Source organism: Blennius ocellaris (assembly GCF_963422515.1).
Source record: "Blennius ocellaris genome assembly, chromosome: 10".
Taxonomy (NCBI): Eukaryota; Metazoa; Chordata; class Actinopteri; order Blenniiformes; family Blenniidae; genus Blennius; species Blennius ocellaris.
In genome coordinates, this window is record NC_137659.1 from 14,420,862 (window position 1) to 14,435,558 (window position 14,697).

Genomic DNA, 14,697 nt, shown 5'->3' on the forward strand with positions numbered 1-14,697 from the left:
GTCGCCATAGATTACATAATCTGATTTAGTGACCCACAGTGGGACTCAAGCCAGCAGCATTCCATAACTTCTAGACCCCTACTGTCCCATTAGAATAAACTCTACCGGGAGTGGCTTTCTTTCAATGGCAACCACTTATTGCAGAGCAGACATACTTTCCATGCTGACTTAATTCCAGAGCTTGTTTATTTTTTTAAAGTAACATTTTAGAGAGATTAATTCAGGCATAATAAAACCCTGACAAGCTTGATCACTCGCAACAGATGAAAGATGGCAACCCTGCTTCACTAAAAATTGTGAAGACATTAATCCCAGCAAATCCAAAACAAGAAAGAAAGAGGAAACCATGACCGAAATGAACTTTGTCCCATGCTGTGAGCAAACTTCAGCTCACAGATCAAGTTCATGCACACAGGCACCAAAGACGGGGAAAAAACTTCACTCCCCAAAACTTTGAAAACATTCCATGAGCGCACAGTGTGGCACAGTGTTGGCGCAGTGGACCAATCGGCGCAGACGGACGGAGCCGTGCAGTGAACACTCCTCCTCCTTTACAACGCATTAAAAAGCGCACGAAGACGCGTCTCGCTCGCTCCACACTGCCTCAACCTCAACCTCCAACATCCATCTGCTCTCCTCTCCGGCGTGATTCATCCCGCAAACTGTGAGTTCACTGTCAACCAGGTACACGGACATGCTCGGACTGTTCTCACGCGCACATCTGCCACTTTTTAAAACCTTCTCACGTCGTGCGCAATTGTTTTAAGCCCGTTTTAAACGGTTCGTGCCGCTCCCGTGAATGGTGCACTTCTTTTTTCTTCTTCTTTCTTTTGCTCTTTGATTTCATTGTTAAATGTAAAAAAAAAAAAAAAAAAGTGAGTGTGTTTCCAGATGTGGAAAGTCTGTCATCTCGTCTCTTTCCTGAGTCACTGCAGAAAATATAGGAAACGACCTCCCAGATCAGGGATGTTGCGTCAGTTATTATGGAGACCTCTGTTGTTGGCGTCATTCTGCCTTTCTTGTCTAGTGAATGAAATGCAACAGAAAAGGAGCTGCCAGCAGATTCTACAGGAAGCAGCATATGACAGTTTATTTGTTATGGCATGTTTAAAAAAAGAAGAAGAAAGAAAGACGGGAAGTAAATGGAAGTGTCGTTGATTCATTTTGTTGTGGTTGCAAATGCCTTTTTTTTTTTTTAACATAAATGTGCATGAGAATCCTACACAAACTACATTGTGCTTGGTCAGCAGTGGAGAAGCAACTTGTGGAAGCAGACAAATTGAATAAATCCAGACGGACTCTCTGCTGCATTTCTCCTCTCTGGCCTGCTGTGTTATGCTCATTACTGTGTCATGTTACTGCTATTACTGGTGCATCTGATTCCAGACAAGTAAAGTCCATTAATCTTATGTGCTCTGGAGAATTGGCCCACTGATGCAGCATTTATTGATCAGCCGGCCCGTTACAGGAAGTCCACTGGGTGTTTTCCTCTCTATCACTGAAACCTGAGCTGCAGGGCCGCTCACTTAACACACAGCTGAGCAAACCCCTGCTGACAATCCCGCTTCTGGATGGTGCTGATGATGGGGTGTGATTGTTTGGATTATAGGTGTTTGGTGTGGCTGGCATGTTTAGTTTTTTTTTTTTTTTTCCCCTCAAGGATGTGCGATAATCCTTTAAATACACCTTGCAGACAATCAGCCAAGTGTAGGTTGGAGTTACCAGTGTACGGCTCGCAGGGGGAAAGTGCACGAAGAGTAAGGTCTGTGTTTTGCAGCAGGGAGGAGGAAGTGGACGTGGCGAGGGCTGTGCCATCACAGACGACGTCAGCCTCGCTGCAGCAATAATCCTGCAGCCACACACACACACACACACACACACACACACACACACACACACACACACACACACACACACACACACACACACACACACACACACACACACACACACACACACACACACACACACACACACACACACATAATCTTGCTCTTGTGTAATCAGGGCAAATGGCCAATATGAATATTCTTTCTGCCTTGGCGAGGCAAAGACATGCTTACTGTAAAGCTAAATGTAGGGAGATTGTGTTGCAGTTTATTTACTGAATTAGTTTATTCAAAGAATACGGTTTAAAAGGCCCGTCATGCTGTGTAGCTTTCTGGGTGTGTCTGTGTGGTGATTGTCTTGTTTGTTTTGGCAAGTATTGATTTACTGATCATATATCTGCATATCACGGTGCAAAGTTCCTGCATCATTCTGGTTGACGTTTTCAAAAGCATGCTCTAGTCCATCAATCTATAGGTGTACTCCTGCATTTTCACACGGAATCATATAATTGCGTTTTACGTGAACTTGATCTGAAACAACCTGAAATGGAGCTGAACTATTTTTGGGGAAAATCAATGTGATTCAAAGCAATGAAAATATTTAAGCATACGGAAAATATAAAACAGCGACACTTCTGCTAAGCAGAATTGATAATAATGACAGAGCAGCATATCGACCCTCAAAACTAAAACGAGTTTCTCTTGTTTGGTCTCAACACGTAACATCTTGTTATGACAGGTTATATAAGCACTGTGGGTAAGCGTCCCTCACACAGCTAAAAAGATCTTTATTTCAGCAAACACAGTCTGAAGCCATAACAAAAATAAAAACAAATGCATGATGTGCAACTTCTTTTTTCTGTTCACCCTGATTCTGGTTAGGCTTTTCAAAGCTCCAGTTGCGGTGAGGCATCCCGATGCAAAAACATTGAAATCACTCCATGTCTTTTTCCGTGTGTCCCTTTGGCCTTGTGGTTTTTCCATACTCTCTCCCATTCTGTCTCCGTGTTGCTGTGTGTGTGTCAGAGCCGTCATGGTTTGCCACAAGGAGTTTGAAACTGCTGGGAAGGCACCAGGACTGCAGGTGTGGCGTATTGAGAACCTGGACCTGAAGCCAGTTCCCAAACAGCTGCATGGCAGCTTTTACAGCGGGGACGCCTACCTGCTGCTCTTCACCACCGCGGCGCCTTCATACAACATCCACATGTGGCATGGTAAGACGTGGACACGCATGTCAGTGGCTGTGGCTTCATGTCGGAGCTGTTATAATGTCATAATCTCATTTCAACTGCTTTAAGTGTTCAGAAATAATAATCTTACATGGATGAAAGGCTTTTAGTTGCAGACATAACTGTTTCAACATGCAATAGGTGTCAGCGATCCTTACAAAACAGGAACAGGCTTGCATTTGACATTTTTCTATCAGAAAACCATTCTGACTTGTTGCCTAAATGTTAGAATTAGTTCCCCCATGTTCTTGTGTTTGTGTAGCGGCTGGTATGTTTCATTACTGTCCTGCTGCGGTTCATCGCTCTATGCGTCTGCATGAATGGTTTTATACACTCCCAAGTTCCTCTTTTGATAAGCAAACTTCTCATGGCTTAAACCTCAACAATAATTGTAGTTTTTTCAGGGTTTTTTCCGAGGTCATTGCAAGAACGTTCACTATCGTGTGAGTGTGAAATCTGCCATCCTGAAAGTGACAGCAGTTCTCTGCTGCATACTTCTGTGCTCTTCTCTCAGTGCAGCTTCTGCTTGGGCCTGCACAGAACACACAGTCAGTCTCAGGGAACACAAAGTCTTTTCCAAAAGCCTCTGTTAATTTCCAGTTACATAACCAAAAACTGAGTCCCAAAAACCGCTGCATGACTCACATCTGGAAAGCTGCTCTGGGCCACAGAAGACATGCACTTGTCCCTCCAGGCTTGCCTTGCTCCCTACCAACTCTCATCTTAGTGCCAGCACACAGACTAAAACCATCTGGAAGATGTTACCCAAGAGAAGAAAAAAACCAAAACATGGGAACATAATTAATCCCTCTGTTCGAGATCAACTTTTTTCATATTGAAAATGAAACAGTTTGGGCCATGCCGTGCACCATCTAGCAGTAATAGCAGGATACTAAGAGGATCAGCTGCAGAGGTGGATAATGATTTAAACACTCCATTTCTGAGTCGGATGTCCCAGATGGACATAAGTGCCTCAGTTTACGCCGTTTGAAAGCTCCATCCTGTCGCAACAGTGTGAAGAAATTACAAGTTTTGTTTTGGTTGAATGCGTGTGTGCTGCAGGTGACGAGTGCACGCAGGATGAGAGTGGATCGTTGGCGATATTTGCCATGCAGCTGGATGACTACCTGGGCGGTGGGCCGGTGCAGTACAGGGAGATGCAGAACTATGAGTCCAACATGTTTCTGGGGTATTTCAAGAAAGGCATCAAGTACCAGGTGAGCTTCACAGACATATTTCGAGACACTTTGGATGCGTGACGTCACTGTCTGGATGAAAAAAAACACTTCGATCAGTGTTTCCAAACCTGGGTGGCCCAAAACGGGACTGAAACAGATGTTTTTTTGTTGTTGTTGTTTTTTTTTTTACATCCTTAGTTCTTTTTAAAATGTATTATTAGAAAAGCACGCATTACATCATTTCATCCTTTTATTAACTGTGCCTATTAAGCTATACATGTGTCAGTGGCATTTTAGATGATTTTTCTTTATTTTAATGAATTTAAGAAACAAAAACACTCAGTAGCACTTATTTTTCAATACAGATTTTACACCACTCATATTTGCACACATTAACAGGAACTTAACAGTTGAGCCATTCGGTTTGCAGTCCCCAGCTCTTGGCCTGTCCCTTACACAGACCTGAAAACCCGAGATACACACAAATGGAAAATCTCCAGACCTTAATCTAGAACAAAAGGCCTGTTATATAGTCGTACCAATAAGGTAATAAAACTCATATCTGAGCTTTTATATCATGAGATCCTGTTTAGGTAGTGACAGGTAGATACTGTTTAATCAAAACGTCTGACATTTATACTCTCTGCTTTTGTCTTTGCCAGTAAAGTGTGAGTTGCCATACAAAGCTCTAAATGACTCTCTTTGGCCTGTCAGTCTGCAGTTGATAAATACAATAAATAAAATATAAAATGAACATATCTCTCATTAACATTCAGAAGTGGTTTAAAGCAGCTGATGGTAATAGTAAAAGACAGCGAAAGTGCAGAAGTGTACAAATTATTCATGTCTGAATACCAAGACGTCCCGTTTCTATTTAAAAAAGAAAGTCAATAACTTTTGTTGTGTTTTATACAAAGTCCAACAGGAAAGAAAACCCAAAAACAATAGACACGTACACACAAGTGTGTATATTTGTCTTTACCTCAGTGAGTACTTTTGTCACCTCTGCTAATACAGTAATACACACACGGTGTCATAAACTGTGACTTTGACCGAGATGTTTCTTCTCGGTTTAATGATTGTTTCCACCTCTTGAACTTTGCCATGCAGCTCAGCTGATGAGTCTGAAGTTCAAAAGAAACACGGCATTCCACGTGTGCTATTTACATCTCGGGGTGTGTCTGATCGACTGTAACCTCCTCAACAAGCGGCCCAATCCAAGGAGGACATTTTAAAGCTCATATGGAGCCACTTTTACCAGCCATGTGTTTCCCATTCCCAGAAAAACATCCATCCCCCCTTCCTCGGTTTTACTTGAACGTAATTATCTCAAATGCCTGTTTACTGCTTTTGTTGGAGGATGGAAACTCTGAGCCGCACATGTTTGTCTGCACACTCACACTGTTGTCCTCCCACCAAACCTCACCATGCCTCCATCGTTTTTTTGGTAATCCCACTGTAAGGAAACAATTTCTTCAATAAACAGAGCCCACATTGTTGCCGTGGAAAAATTCGATTGTGACTCAGTTTAAGATGGACAGGATGAGTGTGGTTTTCATTTTGGAGGTCTGAATAGCCGTTTGTCCAGATGCTAAGCAGGACTCCTCCGCTGCAGAGGCTGGGGACAGACTGACGCAGTGGATAAAGTTAAGAAATAACACAACCGCTTTCGCAAAGGAGACAAATAACTTCAGATATCGCCCACCAAACGAATGGCGGGCGACGTTGCTCCTCTCCACCACAGAGTATTTTATGTCGCTCCGGGTCTAATTTGCATGCCTTGTAAAACACTTTTTTTCTGTTAATGGCTTCACCGAGGGCGGCTCTTTGCGTGACACTCCCCGTCGTCAGGTACAACACATTTGCACAGAACAGGCATGAGGCTCATGTGTGCTTCAAGCAAGAATCATTTTCATTCCTTACCAAAAGGTTTCATGTCTTTTGTTTGCTGGACCACATGCTGACATCATTGTGCGATGCTCAGTTTACAGTTGTTTTCTGTTTGAGGTTTTATAGTGCTGTGTTAAAATCCATCCACCCTCTCTGTGTCTCATGAAACCTTCTCACCCGTCATGATTGACCTCAAACCTCTCACATTTGTTGCATTTGTGACTTACTAATTAATTTAGTTGACATGTTGTGGTTGTGACTAAACCTTTTGCACCTATAGGCCTCCTCATCCTATCATCCTATTCAGACATACAGTATATATTGTCTTCCTCTGACAATTTTTATTCATCTTTTTAAAAATTGCTCCCAAATTCATTCAAAATCACACAAACACAAAATAAACTGAGAAATGCAATGCCTGTGCAACAGTAATATAATTTCACTCTCTGAGAATATTTCTTGTACCAAGTAAAAAAAGTATTATACATTAACAAGTGTTCAAATACTACTACTAGATCAAATGTGTTGTTTCTTTGGGGGATGTGACTGTAGCATTTTCGACACATATAAATATGTATTGTATGTTCTATGTTACAAAAGAATAGCGTGCAGTGGGACTGGGTCCAAAAGTGGTATTTCAGTGACACATAAATACATGGTGTCATTTAACCCAATATAACAAAAAACCTTGACTGTGATCATCAACTCAGTTCTACTGGACAACTGAATTCTGTAAAAACTTCACAGAAAGGTGGCGTGGCCTCTGGGTTCAAGCACGTGACAACCAATGGCGTAGATGTCAAACGCCTGCTTCATGTGAAAGGTCGTAGGGTCATCAGAGCAACAGAAGTGGACATGACTTGGTCCAGCTTCAACAAGGGCGACTGCTTCATCATTGACTTGGGAAAGGTGAGCATTGTTTATAGTGTCTATACATATACATATATATTAAAAAAAAAGAACTATTAGTCCCAAATGAAAGCGTTTGGGTAGCAGTGGAACAGCACCGAGTTTGAATGCGCGCTTACATGCATATCTTTGTGGAGTTTGCATTTTATCTTTGTACATGCAAAACGTGCCGGCTGAAGGCTGCAGAATAAGTGCAGCTCGGGATGTGCAAAGTTTTCTCACCATAAGTCTGAAAAGAACCAACGTGCTTTAAAAAATAGAAAGAGAAAAGAAATTTCAGGATGTCTATTATTATTATTATTAGATTTTTTTTTAAAAAGAGAGAGAGAGAGAGAGATACACTTTTGGATGAAACTGTATGAGTGTGTGCGACTGTCTATTTCTATGTGTTTGACCTGTGATGGACTGGCCACCTTTGGAGGCTGTGGCTTACGTTTACCCATAGTCAACTTGGTTAAAATATATATATATATATATATAGTCATTCCTGTGTTGTGTTCCTCTCTCCTGTAGGACATCTATCACTGGTGTGGCAGTGAGTGTAACGGGTTCGAGCGGCTGAAGGCCTCCAATGTTGCCATCGACATCCGAGATAATGAGCGAAACGGCAGAGCGACTCTTCACATGGTGGAGGAAGGGGCAGAGCCGGCACCAATCCTGGAGGTCCAGCATGCACATTCCTCACCCGTCTTCCCCTTCTCAGTGCTTCCCAGTAAACTCTGACCTCAGACGTGGTCGTTTGAGAGCAGGAGCTGTATGTGTAGCCGCTGCACGTCAGTGCCAGCACGTTAGTCGGCGTGGGAACGACGAACCACAGTGCTGTCCTTTGTAATCCGCTGTTCATGTGCCAACTACCGGGCCGAAGCCGCTTTGTAAACATTTCTTGAGCAACAAAAGTGCAGGGTAAACACCAGAGAGGCTTAATGAGGGTGAGGGGAGCAAAACCTTTACTGCTTCATAGATAGAGTTTATATTTGCATATATGTGTCATTTATCTTTTTTTTTTTTTTTTAGTAACAAACTAATTAATCATCAGAAGTAAAATAAAACATTGCAAATATTGTTTTATGTGTTGTGTAGGCTCTGGGGCCCAAATCCAGCATCGCTCCCAGTATTCCTGATGACATTGTGGAAATATCCAACAAGAAGAAGGGTTCCCTCTACATGGTGAGAAACACAAGTGATTGTCTGACGAATTAAACTGCGGACCGAAAATAAGGTTTTATAACTTAGACTACAAAGCCATGTCAGTTTGAAGTAAAACCCAGAAATGTAGAAAAACAAATCAAGGTGAAGTTTGCGAATGTCGTTTGGTAGTTTTAAGATGAAATGTGACTTTTATACCCTCATAACCTGTCAGAAAATGTTTCATCGTCTATGATTAAAATGTAGATTGCTTCTGGAAAATCATTGAAATTAAGTCTCTCTGTGTTTGCAGATCTCAGATGCCTCTGGCTCCATGAAGGTGACTGTCGTCGCTCAATCCAGCCCCTTCAAACAGGCCATGTTGTCTCCAGAGGAGTGCTACATCCTGGACAACGGCGTGGACCGCAACATCTTCGTGTGGAAAGGTGCCGACAGCGTCACATCCTTCAATGAAGATTTGTTATTAGACTTTGAAGACGAGCTTTACATTCAGACACATATATCTGTTTATTAGCCACAATTAGTTAACTAGTGTATTTACATCTATTCTTTGTCTTTTGACTGATACACTTCCCTGCCGACATCTTCGGCCTTATACTTCTTCTCCAGTCTATATTTTACTGTCTTTTAAACGTGTTTCCTCTTGCTGCTGTTTGTTTGTCACACATGAGGCCCCTGCCACTCGTCTCCACCCGCTCCGTCCCGCCCGTCCCCTCTCCATCACCTCTTTTGCATATTGTATTAATATCTTTTGCATGTCTTCATTTCATAGGGTTCATAGGGCATTATTTGCATTGGTTAGATGTCTATAAGGCAGTTTGGCAGTTATCAGCTAATCTTCATTGTCCAAAACACTCAGCTGCACCAATATGGAAGCTAAACGTTATAATGTTATGTGAAGAGTCAGTCACAAAACGTGTTTTACTCACCCATTAAAAAAGTAAATTGTGTTTAACTGTAACCAAATGCTTTTTTAATTTCCATGTCTTTATCTTGAATTCGACAGTGCTATAAAGTTAAACGATCTCCAGTTTGTCTTTAGGAAGCATCTTCAATGTGAGAGGCCCAGTTTAATCCTCTACTACATGCGTTGTTAGGATCTTTCATCTGGTATTCAATAGAGAATTCTCCCCATGTTTCCAAAAGGAAACATTGACATTTAATCATCTGTCCCCTAACAGGTCCCAAGGCCAACACATCTGAGCGTAAAGCAGCCATGAACGCCGGGAAGCAGTTCATCAAAGACAAAGGATATTCCGACAAGACACAGGTGAAGATGAGACATAATTACAAAAAATATACAATGAGAGACGTTCAATACAAATCCACATCACACGACGCTGCTGACTTCATCCGGCTTCATTATTTGACTTGCAGATCCAGGTTCTTCCTGCAGGAGCAGAGCCCACACTGTTCAAGCAATACTTTGACGACTGGAAGGACAAGGACGAGACCACAGGCCCCAGGAAGGCCTATGTCATCGGCCGTGTTGCCAAAATCGAACAGGTGCCCTTTGACGCCTCCAGCCTGCACTCAAACAAAGCCATGGCAGCTCAGCATTGCATGGTGGATGATGGCAAAGGCAAAGTCCAGGTACGAGTGGCTCAAAAAGAAAAGGAAATGGAAACGTGTAAACAGAGTGACGAGATGCTTGAAACCGTCGTGGTCTTGCTGTACAGATTTGGCGAGTTGAGAATGGTGACAAGGTCCCTGTGGATCCCTCCACCCATGGTCACTTCTATGGTGGAGACTGTTACCTCATCTTGTACAGCTACAGACAGGGAGCTCGGGAGAAGCACCTCATATACACCTGGTGGGTACAAAGAGAAACGGACACATTGGGGAAGAGTCCATACATGCGTCATTCCCAACACACCGAGTTGGAAGCTCACATACGCTACAAGTGAGCAGTGAATGATCTGATGCTGTGTGTGTGTCTGTGTGTGTGTGTGACCTTTTCAGGCAGGGGCTGAAGTGCACACAAGATGAGCTGGCGGCTTCAGCGTTCCTCACAGTGAAGCTTGATGACTCCATGGGAGGAAGCCCGGTTCAGGTCAGGCCGAGACACTCTGGTCACTGTGTGTAATAAACAAGTCTGTTGTTCCATAGTTAAAGCCTTAAATTCAAGGTGGAAGTCTGTGGATATGTGACTTTTATCAAGACAGAGAGAGGAATAATTAAAATACAGTGAAATCACAGCACCAGATGTTGTGCTTACTGTTGTGAGTCTCAGAGACGCAGAGGATTGTAGTTTGTGTGTAATTCTTGTAAAAATTATTTTAAGCAAGAATGGAAAGTATGTGTTTGCATTCAACAGCCCTGTTTGCAATCCATCTGTAGAAATGTACAATTGCTTATGTGTTCCAGTTAAACAGACTAAGAATATAAATACAGTGTTCAAAGTGCCAGTGTAAGCACACACTAACTGGACTAATAGACAAACCTCCATTTATTTTCTGCACTGGCTCATGGAACCACATCATGCCAACCAGAAGAGGGCAGTATACATCTAAAAAAAATTGGTATTATTTTGAAACGCCTGATAGTGAAACGGCATTATTGTCAAATGCAGTTTTTTTTGTTTCACCTGCAGGCTGAACTTTGGTTGTTTAGGAATGAACTGCCCCCCTCAGGGATTTTCATTTCATCCGTTTGCTCCGCTCATCCACAGGTGAGAGTCACACAGGGTCAGGAGCCTCCCCACCTGATGAGCCTTTTCCAGGGGAAACCCATGATCATCCACAGTGGAGGAACGTCACGTAAAGGAGGACAGTCAAAGGCCGCCAGCAGTCGCCTCTTCCACATCCGGCAGAGCTCCTCCGGAGCCACACGGGCCGTGGAGGTGAGATGGCTCATGCACATACATGTATATGGTGTTTCAACCAGTATTTGTTTTTCTTTATTCTCTTGTACCTGTCCTTTTCTTGGTATCTCCTGGGATGTGGAAAGTGTGACATATAAATGAAGTCCCATAGCCCTCACCTGTCTGCATCCATAGGTCGACGCCACTGGCTCCAATCTGAACACCAACGACGTGTTTGTGCTGAAATGCCCGAAAGGCCTGTTTGTGTGGCGTGGAGTGGGTGCCACCGATGGGGAAATGGTTGCAGCCAAGGATGTGGTGGGCTTCCTTGGGGGTTCCCCTGCCAATGTGCCTGAGGGCAAGGAGCCAGGTGGGTTTATTAATGTCGTGACAACATCACCCAGTCATAAAGAGGACAACTTTTGGCTTCATTTGCACCTGTATTAAGTAGAAACTACGAGCATGGTGAAGATCCATTTTCTATATATTACCCTCTGTGACTGTCTCGTGAGCAGGATGTTGTGAAAATCTAATGGAACTGTGACATTAGAAGCAGCTCAGCTCTGGTTGGTTTTTTAAAAATGTCCTGAGTGTCGTGCAAAGTTGAGATAATTGAGCTGTGTCTAATTGTTGCATACTGTGTGAATCCATTCATCACCTCTAACCAGTTACTCGAATCACTGATGAGGCAGATCACGACTATCACACTGTCACATTCCTGGTCTGGTTCAGTCAGACTTAAAAAGCTGATGCATCAGTGACCCAAAGATGTTGTGAATCACTTCCTGATGAGACGAACGGCGCACTGATTACATTGGAGCAAAGACAGTTGTCAGTGATGGCTGATAACGTTTTGTTTTGTTTCCAGCTGATTTCTGGTCTGCTCTCGGTGGCAAGAAGGAATACCAGACGTCTAAAAGCCTGCGGAACACGGTGAAAGCGCCACGACTGTTCGGCTGCTCCAACAAAACTGGAAGACTCGTTGTGAGTGAGAGAGATTGCATTGAGAGAAAGATTCATAATTTCTTATCTTATTAACTCTGACAAATCCCTCCTCTTGGGTTTCATGCAAGTTACTTTAAAGCGTTGGCTAGTGAAGCACCTCAAAGTTAATATGAGTCTCTTCTCTTTCGCTCAGGTGGAAGAAGTCCCAGGAGATTTCAATCAGACAGATCTGGCCACTGATGACGTAATGCTCCTGGATACCGCGGACCAGGTAGGAAGAGAACATGTGGAATACCAACATTGATGGGGAAACATTCTACACGCTGAAGAATACTTGCCTGATTCACTTTGGCTGTTTCTCTCCTCCTGCAGCTCTTCCTCTGGATTGGCAATGACGCTAATGCGGAGGAAAGAAACGGAGCTCCCAAGATAGGTTTGTTGCACAAACAAATGTGGATTACTTTTTTCTTTTGTGAGATACTTTCCGGTTCATATAAACTGTCAGGTTTCGTTGCTGTTGGTTTTAGGCGCAGTATGTTTTCTGCAGTATTGTTTCAGCTTTCTGGAAACTCACTCCAAGGAATATTTAGGATTTTGAGTCAAATCTTGCTGTTACATGCTCTCAAGATCATCTGATAATGTATACACACTGCTGAGCAACTAAATACATTTAATTATATGCACTATTATTTACACATTAAAAGAAAAATAGTGGACCTGAATTGCTGAACTTGAGCTATCTTACTGCGTCTAATAATTGTCCGTTTTATTGAACCAAATGTGCTTTAAAAATTTATAGCCAAAAGAAACACAATCACAGAACAGTGAAAGTGGAACATTTCTGGAACATTTACACTTTTGGAACATTACACCCAACAAAAGAGATTGAAAATTAACATTAAATGAAGGAGGGAAAAAAAAATGTGGGGTCTCCTGAGCCAAAGTAACTAACGGAAAATCCCATGATGTCATAAAGTGAAATAACAGGACCAAACAAAAGTACAGGACTTTACACAAAAGGATGGGTTAAAAGTGGTGGAAGTTTCCTCCAAGCTTCCATAGTGATGATCGAGAGAAGAGCTGACAGAGACACCAATTTATGACGTTATTACTTTGCAGTTGCTCTTTCACCTCAATGTTGTGGCTTCATGACCCAGAACTTGCAATGTGTACTACCCCCATCAGGCCATTTTTTTTTAGCTGCAGCTCAACACAGCCGTATTTTTAACCATCAAGACTTTTAGCCACAATAGATGTGGCTGTTTGAGTCGAAATAAGAGTTAAACGTTCGATTTTAACACGTTTCCACTCTGTGTGTCCTGCTTCTTCACTCGTCCCTTCTTCATTCAGCAAAAGAGTACCTGGATTCGGACCCGTCTGGTCGCAAAGGATTGGCCATCACCACCATCAAACAGGGAGCAGAGCCTCCAACCTTTACTGGCTGGTTCCAGGGTTGGGATGCCAAGATGTGGGACACGGATCCATTGGAAAGAATCCGGGCCAATTTCTGAACACGACACTCCGCCCCCCCCCCCCTCACCTCTAAGCACTCCCTGTTTTGCCTTCTTACATTGTGGTACATCTTGATTCTAATCCCCAAGTGCCAAAACCAATGATGTCACTGTTATCAGACTGAATGACGGCCTCTCTGCCTTGATCCCCGTGCAGTGCACCGGGCTTCATAAAACACATCCCATCAGTAGTCAAGTGATGTCCTCTCGGGGCATTTTCTTTAATTGGGAGAAATGCGTTATTGATCTGTTGCCTTCACATCTCAAGCAAATGCCCCACTGAAGTCCTCGTACGAATAGGGAAAAAAAAGAAAGAAAAGAAAACAGGAAAGCCATTTCAGACTGTCCGAGAGATTCCAGATCCTTTACTGAGTGCACTTGTGTTCAGAAGAAACCACAATGCTTTCCTTTCTATGATTTACTGTTTGCTTTTCCAAGATGAACTAGTACAGCATGGCGAATAGCTTGCACCCCCCCCCCCCCCCCCCCCACACACACACACACACACACACACTGACAGGCATTCTGTTCATGCATCGGTGGTGCTGCAGGACTTTGCACTCATTAGAGGTAGCATGCTGCATGTTTTTGTTTTTTTGTTTGTTTTTAAATCATATTCTGTGCTTGTGAAAAAGACACGTAGCGTGTCATTTGTGTCAACTCTTTCGTAAACAATCCAGAAATGTTCCCATGAATCGCTTCTCAATAAACTCTTCATATTTACGACCCGGAGTTTTCTAACAGGATTTACACAGATCTGCACTTCACCACCAGCATGTCGACAACTTTTACATACCGTCAGAGTGTGTATCTGCCAGATCTGAGCCCCTCTCCTCTCTCAGGAAGAGAGAATGGGATGTTGTCGTGGCTCAAAGCATCTGTCGAAGCCCGAGGATGACATGAAAGCTCTGCTCACAGCTGTGGTGTCCTCCCGGACGTGCAAACGCAGGTTTTCTCAGACTTTCTTAGTTTCCAGGTGTGCGTTGCTGTTCACTATATGCCTTCTAGTTTTTGCAGTATTAGCAACTGATCACTTCAGCAATCCGTGTTGATGAAATCTACATTAATGCACAGATGTAGTGTCTGATGCTTTTAGATTCAAACAACCATTCTAGAAAGACAGCTCTAATATGCAATTTGTTATGTAGAAGTTTTTTTTATTAGAAAATCTTTGAGGGCTGTTTTTTAGAGTAAAAGTAAAGCCAGATAGAGATACACATGGATTGTTTTGGGCTGCAATCATTCATCTAAACACGC

At 42.9% G+C, this 14,697-nt stretch overlaps 1 protein-coding gene across 2 annotated transcripts; it reads left to right on the forward strand.

Annotated features, from left to right (window-relative positions):
* The first annotated feature begins 527 nt into the window (after positions 1-527).
* scinlb (scinderin like b) lies at positions 528-14,164 on the forward strand. 2 transcript variants are annotated; one of them, XM_080503180.1, is made up of 17 exons: positions 528-664; positions 2,856-3,043; positions 4,121-4,275; positions 6,874-7,035; positions 7,549-7,698; positions 8,116-8,202; positions 8,474-8,606; positions 9,363-9,451; positions 9,559-9,774; positions 9,861-9,994; positions 10,144-10,234; positions 10,853-11,023; positions 11,180-11,354; positions 11,853-11,968; positions 12,123-12,200; positions 12,302-12,362; positions 13,280-14,164. In XM_080503180.1, the coding sequence occupies exons 2-17, from the start codon at positions 2,863-2,865 to the stop codon at positions 13,438-13,440; spliced, it is 2,160 nt and encodes a 719-aa protein (XP_080359306.1). In that variant the 5' UTR covers positions 528-664; positions 2,856-2,862; the 3' UTR covers positions 13,441-14,164. The 2 variants fall into 2 exon arrangements, with proteins under 2 accessions (XP_080359306.1, XP_080359307.1); XM_080503181.1 differs by having other exon boundaries at positions 603-684.
* Positions 14,165-14,697: the final 533 nt, after the last annotated feature.

Coding starts and splice junctions, on each gene's coding strand:
- scinlb (XM_080503180.1), top strand. CDS start 2,863: ATGGTTTGCCACAAGGAGTTTGAAACTGCTGGGAAGGCACCAGGACTG. Junction 4,276..6,873: donor AGAAAGGCATCAAGTACCAG/GTGAGCTTCACA, acceptor AAAACTTCACAG/AAAGGTGGCGTGGCCTCTGG. Junction 11,024..11,179: donor GAGCCACACGGGCCGTGGAG/GTGAGATGGCTC, acceptor CTGCATCCATAG/GTCGACGCCACTGGCTCCAA.